Source organism: Elaeis guineensis, chromosome 1 (genome assembly GCF_000442705.2).
Source record: "Elaeis guineensis isolate ETL-2024a chromosome 1, EG11, whole genome shotgun sequence".
NCBI classification, from domain to species: Eukaryota; Viridiplantae; Streptophyta; class Magnoliopsida; order Arecales; family Arecaceae; genus Elaeis; species Elaeis guineensis.
Window position 1 is genome coordinate 67,435,331 of NC_025993.2, and position 9,841 is coordinate 67,445,171.

The 9,841-nt window shown below is 43.4% G+C and overlaps 1 protein-coding gene across 2 annotated transcripts in view; it reads right to left on the minus strand.

The window, feature by feature from the left end:
• The window catches only part of LOC105034991 (guanylate kinase 2, chloroplastic/mitochondrial), a 66,068-nt gene extending 59,027 nt beyond the window's left edge, over positions 1-7,041 (minus strand). The window contains exons 1-3 of one of the 2 annotated variants that reach the window (XM_010910360.3): positions 6,637-7,038; positions 5,371-5,502; positions 4,220-4,411 (exon numbers count right to left, since the gene is read on the minus strand). In XM_010910360.3, the coding sequence (XP_010908662.1) occupies positions 4,220-4,411; positions 5,371-5,502; positions 6,637-6,897 (585 nt within the window). In that variant the 5' untranslated portion in view covers positions 6,898-7,038. Of the gene's footprint in view, positions 1-4,219; positions 4,412-5,370; positions 5,503-6,636 lie in introns of both variants that reach the window. The other variant, XM_073254449.1, reaches the window with a different exon arrangement.
• Between the last annotated feature and the right edge of the window lie 2,800 nt (positions 7,042-9,841).

Genomic DNA, 9,841 nt, shown 5'->3' on the forward strand with positions numbered 1-9,841 from the left:
AGTGGGTATCCCCGAACGGCACAAAAGCTGAAAAGGAACTCGGCAAATGACAACCCCACGTGAACTGAAAAAGTCGCCGACGACCTTGGAACAACGTAACACAGACAAAGAGAGGGAAAGGAAAACGAAGAAGTCCGGCAGACAACTATTTAACACGAGATGCAAACAAGGTACTAAAATCACTTTTTCATTTAACAGAAGTACACATTACAGGACCCGGTGGGTCAGGAAAAAAGAAGATACACGTCATCGCAAGTATCGCGGGCACGGTTCGGGCAGGACGAACCGGAGATCGCTCCGAGCTACGAACTCCGTCTCTATCCTTCTCAATCGCATTCTCCAGTGCGTGTAACAGCTCTCGCCCATCTCGCCTCATTCTGTTCCCGAGGTCCCGACCTTGGCGGGAAAGGGGCGGGGTAGATCCCCGGAGGCGGAGGGGGCAACGACGGCCGCCACCCGAGACGCTCCGGCAAGGTCGGCATGCGTTACTTCCACCGCCCCCGCAACAAGTTCTACTGCCCCACCGTCAACGCCGACCGCCTCTGGTCTCTCGGCCCCGACGGCGTCAAGGATCCCGTCATGGCTTGTGACGTCTATTCTGGCCTCTTGACCGGTATCACCCCGCCTTGCTGTCCCGAGATTCGTGGGCAGAATAGCTTCCCCGACAGCCCCCGTTATTAAACCCCTGTTGTTGAAGGAATTCTTCCTTGGGCTCCCTCTAGAGCGACGGAGATTCTCACCGGCCGCCATTCTCCTTCTCTCCTTCCTCCAAACCCTAAGAATTCCCTCGAGGACAGCCTCCCGAGTAGATAACATGGTATAAGGGAAGGAGACAGGGACTGGGGCGAGAGAAGCAGGACTCTCAGATGAAAGAACAACGCCAGAATGAAGCTACGAAGGGGCCGAGGGGTTTAAATAGCCGATGGATCCTGACGCAGTTATGGCGGCGGGTATTCCTGGGCCAACTGATGTGTGCCGCGTGGCGCGCTTATCCCCTTCACCGCCATCGAGGGTTGACCGCTCACAAATTCCCGCAAAGCGACGCTTGGGATAGCGTTTCAGCGGGGGTTCCGAAAAGACTTTTCAAGTCACCTTCACCGAAAAACGGACTCTGACGTGCGCGCATTAAATAGGGCGGCAGTGCGCAGGGTTCGAAGGGACAATTCCGGCTGCGCACATCTCTCTCTGTATACTTCCTTCGCTTGAAATTCAAACTCGGAAGTAGGGGGACTGGTGTTGGGTATAAATTACCCGCAGTCGAAATCGACAGCAGAACGGCTCCGCCCGGACTCCTACGGGAGCCGGGCTCCTCCTTCAACAGCAGAACGGCTCCGCCCGGACTCCTACGGGAGCCGGGCTCCTCCATCAACAGCAGAACGGCTCCGCCCGGACTCCTACGGGAGCCGGGCTCCTCCTTCAACAGCAGAACGGCTCCGCCCGGACTCCTACGGGAGCCGGGCTCCTCCTTCAACAGCAGAACGGCTCCGCCCGGACTCCTACGGGAGCCGGGCTCCTCCATCAACAGCAGAACGGCTCCGCCCGGACTCCTACGGGAACCGGGCTCCTCCTTCAACAGCAGAACGGCTCCGCCCGGACTCCTACGGGAGCCGGGCTCCTCCATCAACAGCAGAACGGCTCCGTCCGGACTCCTACGGGAGCCGGGCTCCTCCATCAACAGCAGAACGGCTCCGCCCGGACTCCTACGGGAGCCGGGCTCTGCCATCGACAGCAGGGTGACTCCGTCCGGATCCATATGGGAGCCAAGCTCCGTCCTCAGTCTCCGACCTCAGTATCAGCTGCTGGAGCCGGACTCCACCCACGACCTCGACCGAAAGGGGGACTCCTCCCGGACTCCTACAAAGGCCGAACTCCGACCACTGCCGAGCCTTGATCAACAGATCCGTGTCCCTTGGCAGATAACAATAACTGCCATGACCCTGTTCCACTTCCTGTAGCAGATTCCACGCGGCTCCACCTCCCCCTGCGACAGGTGCTGCACGATCCCACTACTCTCTGACAGGCTGTGTCAACAGCTATGATGCTGCTCCGCTCCCTGCGGCAGGTGCTGCACGATCCCACTACTCGCTGACAACTAGCAGTAACGGACGCCGCTCCACTACCTGCAACAGGCCCTATGTGGCGGGCCATGATGATGGCCACGCGTCTGCTCCATTATCTTTCGCAATCAATTCCCCTGACCATGGGCGGCCCACTACCAGGCAGTTACAAACGTCGCCATCAGTCCGTTGCCTCCCCCGCCTATAAAAGGGGGGACTCAGATACGTTATTCTTTAAGCTCTTTTGCCTTATCTCAAAACTCTGCTAAACTCTCCGTTCGAGCACTCCATTCTTGTTGAGGCAGAGAACTGACTTGAGCGTCGGAGGGTCTTGCCGGAGCAACCCCACCTCCGGTTTAGACTTCCCTTGCAGGTCCCGGCGGCGACCGCGGCTTCCTCAACTCCAGCTTCTCCGGCGCAGGCGGATTTTTGCACCAACAAGTCTAATATACAAGATAGTGATAAAATTGAGCCAAACCAAACAAAAACTCTCAAAGGTGCATCAAGGTTTTGTCAAAGCCTAATTAATATTAGTGTATCTGCTTTCCTTTAAGCATGAAAGATCATAATGTTGATTAAGATATTACATTTTCAACACAACTATCACATTTTCTGAATAAGGTTTTCAGAGTTTGGTCCTCTTCTTCCTAATCTCCTGACATCATAAATTCAAAATAAGTTCCAACATTTTCAATATAATAAACACACAATTAGAGTAATGAATAAGGTCAGAATAACAACCGCCAACACATTGAAAACACTTAAAATGTTACTGGAACTGCATAAAAAGATGGCTAGAATAGTGTACCATACTTACAATCTGGAAATATTCTGTTAAACAATAAAGCAATTAATTTTATAAAAAATTTACAGGAACAACATCTCAACTTTAGCCCAATTTCATTTATACTCCCTGTACTTTAAAAGTATCAAACTAGCCCTTCTAGTCATCAATATATTCCAATGTGATCCAGCCATTTATCTCTATTAATGAAATGATGACATATGCTCATCATATGATACCATTCTTTTATAAAATGATGAAAATGTCCTTATCTCCATCTCCCACCACCTCCCTCCTCTTCGATTGATTCCCTCCTCCTCTATTGCCAACGTGCCCCTTTCTCCCTCCTCCCTCCTCTCCTTCCTCCCCATTCTCTTCTCCTCCTTGTCCTCCTCCAACTGATTCTTTGTCGACGACTCCTCCCCACCTCCCCTTCCTCCTTATCCACTTTTCTTCATCATCTTCCTTCTCCAAGCCTACCCATGAGTCATATCCCTCTATGACGGCACCCTCCAAATCTGCCCCTTCTCATCGGCAACCCATCCTTCCCCTTCTCCTTCCTCCTTATCCATTTCTCCTCCTCCATGGCGACTCCCTCCACCCATTCCTCCACCTCCTCCCCTTCCTCATCCATTTGTCCTCCTCTTCCAAACCGCCTATGTAACACCCCCCTCCATGGCAGCCCTTTCCAACTCCATCCCTTCTCGTCGACAATCCATCCTTCCCACTCTCCTTCCTCTCCACCCACTTCTCCTTCTAGTGCTTCTCCTCCTCCAGCCCATTCCTTGCTAGTGGCCCCTTTCCCTCCTCCCCTTCCTCCTCATCCACTTCTTCCCATCCTCTTCCTCCTCGAAGTCCACTCATGAGCGAAGGGCATTTCAATCTATTAAGAGGGAACGGTAACATCATTTGTTAATAAGCGAACAATTGAACCACATTGGAATATATCGATAACTAGAATGACCAATTTAACACTTTTTAAAATATAGGGATGTAAGTGAAATTGGACTAAAATTAAGAGGGTATCCCTGTAATTTTTTTCTAATTTTAATTTAGATCAGATCTCAAACATGAGAAATGGCATAATAGAAAGCCTTTGATGATAATTTTCTATCCTCCAACCTAGTAAGATGAGATATCATTTTTTGAATAGGCTGACCTTGATAGGAAGAATTGACAAAGCAAGATATGTTTTCTATCCTAAATAGATAGAAATTTTGCAAACAAATCACAATAATACTAAAAAAGTATATTTAAATTTGTATTTGACCAAGGTCTCCTTTTCTTTTCCTCCATGGTCTAGGGAGAGCAAATTTTGGCAAGCATCTTGCTGGGCAGAAGTCTACTTCCATCCAATTTCATATAAATAGAAGTATACCTGCTGTTTTGGTATCCCCTTGTAATCTCCATATACAAGGGCATATTCTAAAAGCTCGTTCCTTTCAACCATTGAAAGAAATTCCTCTTTTGTAACAAAATAGTAGTCCTTCCCATCAACTTCACCTGGTCGTTTTGCTCGACTGGTGGCTGTGACAACAAAGTGAATTTGTTGCCGAACTTCTAGCAGCCTCTGCAAAACAAGTCATAAGCAAGCATTAAAAAATATTTAGCAATCTTGATTTCAGCTTCCTTAGTTAAGACCTAAAGAACATGATACAATGGATAAGAAGACATTGCTGATAATTCAGCAACTAACTTATTGGTGGACGGAAGAAAAATTTCTTCAAAGATATGTCTGATGAGACCTAAAAAGATGAGAAAAAACAACATTTCTTCCCCTTCATGATTTGGATAAGGAGGACATACTAGAAAAGCAATATTTCAACCTCATAGTATTTTGAAGTTCATCTAAAATATTTGGACAACAAGAGTTGAAAGATATCTTTATCATTGCACAATAACAGTTGCATAGCATATGTCAACCAAATACCCAAATAGACTTAACAGTCAGTCCACTAATTCTACAGAGCCACCAAAGTTTCATCTGAGAATTCAGAAACCAACAGTTACCACTTTCTGCAGGACAAAAGTATGGTTGCTACTATTTGTTCCAGTCAGAATTGTTGCATGAACATGGTTTTCTCAAGCCCATTGTTAGTTCAAGCAACAGCACTAGTTTCTTCAAGCCCACTGTTAGTTCAAGCAACAGCACTCCTTTGTAAAAATCAAACATTGCATGAAATAATAATGAAAAAACAAAAAGTAAAGCTTTAAAAATAATTCTAGTTTCACTGCACCAATTTATCTATAAGAACTATGCCTATGTTGTGCTTAATGTATGATGCTTTGACCATAGCCAGTCCCAAACTTGAATAAAGGAAGAGGGTTGTTGCAGATTGACAACCTGCTTAAATGTATAATCACATATTATGAATATGAAACATAAAGAAAGAAAAAGATTCATGTAGCCAGCCCCAACTAGTCTGATATTAAGGCTTATTGGGTTGAGTTGTTGCACCAGTTCATCCATAAGCATTATAGATGAATGCCCACACATAAATGCCTATGTGATGGCCGAAGATATATTACCTTGATAACTGCATCCTTGCCAACACCACTTGGTCCACTGATGACAATTATTAGGGGATTAGAAGGTGGTGACAAAGGCTCTGAACTGAAAGATGAACCTAATGCTGCTTCAAGGCCCTTGTACAATTCAGCCTGCCAATAAATCCACATAAGTTTCACAACAGAAGAAAAAACAAAATACTTCAAAGGTATAATAGTATATAGTCAAGGAAAGGCAAATCTTAAGTTAGTGGAACATTCATTTAACAAATTTTCTTTTTCACTTATTAAAAACATGTCAGACCAATATGGTCAAAAATAGTGATTATATAGATAAAAGCGACGGATATGTTACTCAAAACATGACAGACAAGTTTTTGGTCCACGACCGGAATCGGAATCGGAATCGGAATCAAAGTGGATTGACATGGGAATTGGAATGGCCATAACCCCGATGCATTTGGTTTGTGGTTGGAATCAGAATCAAAATCAGAATAGGATTTGAATACTATGGGAGAGTATGGACTGGGTTTTGGGGATACGCATTCCCATCCCCCCGAATTAGAATGGGAATGGGACTCTCCCAACCAAACAGCTGGAATGGGAGTCACTTATTCCCATTCCCATTTCAAAATCCAACTTCCCCCAACCAAACATACACAACAAGTAGAGTTAACATGTCAATCCATGACTGAAATGTTAAGCATATTAAGATTGTTTTATCAACAAAAAAGGCTACCAAAGCAGAGAACAAAGTTTTCAAATGTAAAATTTCTCATATGACAGCAACAGTTTTACCTTTCAAACTGATACACAAATCTAATAAACAAACCACATTACCAAACTGATTTCACATTTCTAACAGAAAACAGAAGATTATATATATATAGCCTTCCAAAGTTCAAACTTACCAATTGTTTGGTTCCTATTCCAAGGTAAAAACCAAAACGATCCTAGGAAACATAAAGTTATAACTGATCCAAATGAGAGAAAAAATTGGTTTATTCGAATCAGGCGAACTAGAGAGGAGGGGTCCTGACTTTACTAACTAACCTAGCCCATGATACAGCACTTGAGCAACAATTTTCTAAATTTCTATATCTAAACTTTGTCTTGTTTTGCTTCCAACCTTATGTACTCCAAGTTTCAAATTTCATCAAAAGAAGCTGGAGTAAACATATAGATTACACAAATATGATCATAAGATAAAACAAGCTACAACTGATCGAAATGAGAGCAAAATTGGCCATTTTGGAATCAGGCGAAGGAGAGAGTAGAAATTCTGACCTTATCTGCGTCCGAAGAGGGCAAGGGAACGAAAGGGGACCGCCTGCCGTCTCCGGTTCTGGCGGCGGAAGCCATGAGACGGGATCCGAAGCGCTTTCTTTGGATTTCCGAACGATTCCGACCGGAGAACCTGGGAATGGCGACTGAAATCGAGCTCCGGAGAGGAGTAGGGAACTGGGACCTAGAAAGGGAGGTGAAGACCCTTCGGAAGAACATGGACGGGAGGAGGAACAGCCGAGGAGCGATCACAACCCTCCCCATACTCTCGCCATTGAAGGGATCCCCTCTCTTGCTCTCCTTAAACCTCTCTTTAGCCCTTGGCTGGGTTTAAGGATCCGCGACAAAGGCGACCGTGGTACGCAAGCCAGGTATCCCATTTCCTAGGGTGCGCGGCTTCGGTTGAGCTCAATCCAGGCTCCACCGGCCAACCTTCTCATGGAGTAGGGTTATAAATTTATAAATATAAATTCAGATTCAAAAATTTCACCTCAGGCTCTAGCCAGATTATATCAGTATTAAACATAAATCTAATCAAAACCTGCTCATAATATAACTTGAGCCTAGCCGAATCAAACGTAACTCGATATGATCCAACTTGATAAATACATATTTTCTATATATATGTCTAATAAAGTATTTATATATTTCATATAAATCATGTTAAATTATTAATTTATACAAATGCATGAGCCTAGCCGAATCAAACGTGACTCGATACGATCCAACTTGATAAATACATATTTTTTATATATATGTCTAATAAATTATTTGTATGTTTCATATAAATCATGTTAAATTATTAATTTATACAAATACATGATTGACGACTCCAATACAATAAATTTTAATTCAATAAATTTTTATTTATATTTCCTACTTAATCCATTGTAACTTGATTTATATAGCCTAACGAAGCCAATTTAATTTTGGCGAAAGATGAGATTCAGTTGTGTTGAAGTTGGTTAGGGAAATCTGAGATTGAGTTCAATTAAGTAATTGGAATATATACAGGTTTGCTTATTTTAGTGCTAGCTCTCAACCGACTAAACTTGCTTAAACTATAATTTTATATACCTCTAACTTTTGACGTACAACCCAGGATGCTAAAATGAAGGATGGATGTTTATATAATTGTTTCTAATGAAAGAATGAAATTTTGATCGAAGTAAGATTGAAAATTCAGAGTGGATGAGATGAAATATGATCCAAGAAAAGAAAAATAAAACTCCCATCTGATTGTGCTATATTTTGATCCTGCATTTGAATACTAATAGAGGTAGAGGAAGCTTTCTCTTCTTAACTAATTAATTGTTTCAAAACCTTAAGGTTGCGTTTGGTAGCTAGCAATCTATCCAGATTGCTGGCAATTTAAAAGAGCCCCACCAGATTACTATGTTTAGTATGTTTTTTGGATTGGTAATCCAGATTATCAAATATTTCAAATTACCTCCCATAAAGTAATCTAGATTACCAAGAAAAGAGATGGCTATCTAGATTACCACGTATTTGATAATCTTATATTTAGACAAAAATATCCGTAAAAATTTAAACGATTTTCTTCCTCACGATGGATAGCAAAAAGAGGAAGGTCAAAACTAACACCCTCCTCCACAAAATCTAACCGACAGTAGCCTCAAAATCGATGAATCAGTGGGCTACTGCTATCTTCTAATCATCGGCCATCGGTAGCCATCAGGAAGCAAGGAGAAAATGCCAGTCAAGATGGGATCGAACAACCCCTCCCCCCCCCCTTTTTTTATTTGTTTGGTTAACCGGGCCATTGGTGAGCTGCATCCAGCATCGCCAGCTATCCAGATGTTACCGTCGAAGTCATCGCCACCTCCCCGAACAGTAGCCCACGGTCACTGCGTGGAGGAGGACACGGCATGGAGGAGCTGGCGGTTCCTTTCTCTCCTCTTTTTTTTTGTCTGATGTGAGGAAGGAAAAGATCGGGCTCAGTGGGGATCATGAAGTGAAAATTTAGTGCAGGGGCAAAATGATAATTTTAAAACTTTTTCAAAATTACTATTTTACAGCGGAATTATTAATTAATCTCATTAATTAATACTAATTAACCCTACACTAGGATCTAAATATGATACAACAGCATGCATTTAAATTTGAAATTCAAATTTGAATCAGTAAACGTTTTACAGTACTGTGTTCAGAACACATCACCTTTTGCGGGTAGTCGATCACCGCAATCTGATCACCATCGGAGGACTCTGATCATCACGTCGCAGCCACCCAACTGTCTGGCCTCTGCGGATCATCCACACGAAGCTCCCGTCTGATCAGCTCCTCACGAATGCTAGTTCGTGATTTCACCCTTTTGATGGCAGATGTTGATCGAACTCCTTCGATCGATGTGTGCTGACTTCTCGGACACTCCGGATCATCTGCACAATTACTTGAGAGGCTGATGGATCTCTCTCTGAAATTTGGTGGACTCACGACACTCGTGGCATACCAATCTCACTTCCCGAACCCTAGGTAGAAACCCTAGGGTACACACCAAAAACCCTGCGTCCAATTTTCTCTCTTTTCTTTCTTTTTCTCTCGGAAGGTTTTGGACCTTCACCTTGTGCAGAAGCCTTTCTCACGCCCCAAAGTTTCTCTCCTAATTTTTCTACGCACGTCCCACCTTTCTCCTTTTTTTAAAACAACGTCGAACGTGTCTTATCCGCGTGAGAGGATAAAGACAAGAGGTTACACATTTGAATTCAAATCAAATTTGAATTCAAACGAAAACCAACTTATCCCTATCCTTTTGGGCGTGAGAAGAGAAGGGGCGTGGCTCTTTGTGCGTGGAAAAGTTTCACGAGAAACCTTTTCTCGTGTAAGTAATGTGGCGCACAAAATGGATAAGGATGAAAGGGCAAGTGATAAGTTATCCATTCAAATTCAAACATGCTTTGAATTTGAATGGCTAACTAATTAATTTATCCATCCATATGGCGCACAAATGAGGACGTGGGGAAGGGTTTTACGTGAGAAAAATTTCACGAGAAGTTTCTTCTCGTGAATTCAAATGGGTGCAAGGAAGTTGGGTGACGCAGGGAATTTAAAACAAGGTGGTTTGATTCAAATTGAGCCAACCTAGTTTAAAATAGGTTGAGCACAATTAGACCAAATTAAACCTAATATAATTAGGCTTAATTAGGCTTAATAAAATCCTAATCAAATCAGGAATTAACTAAACCTA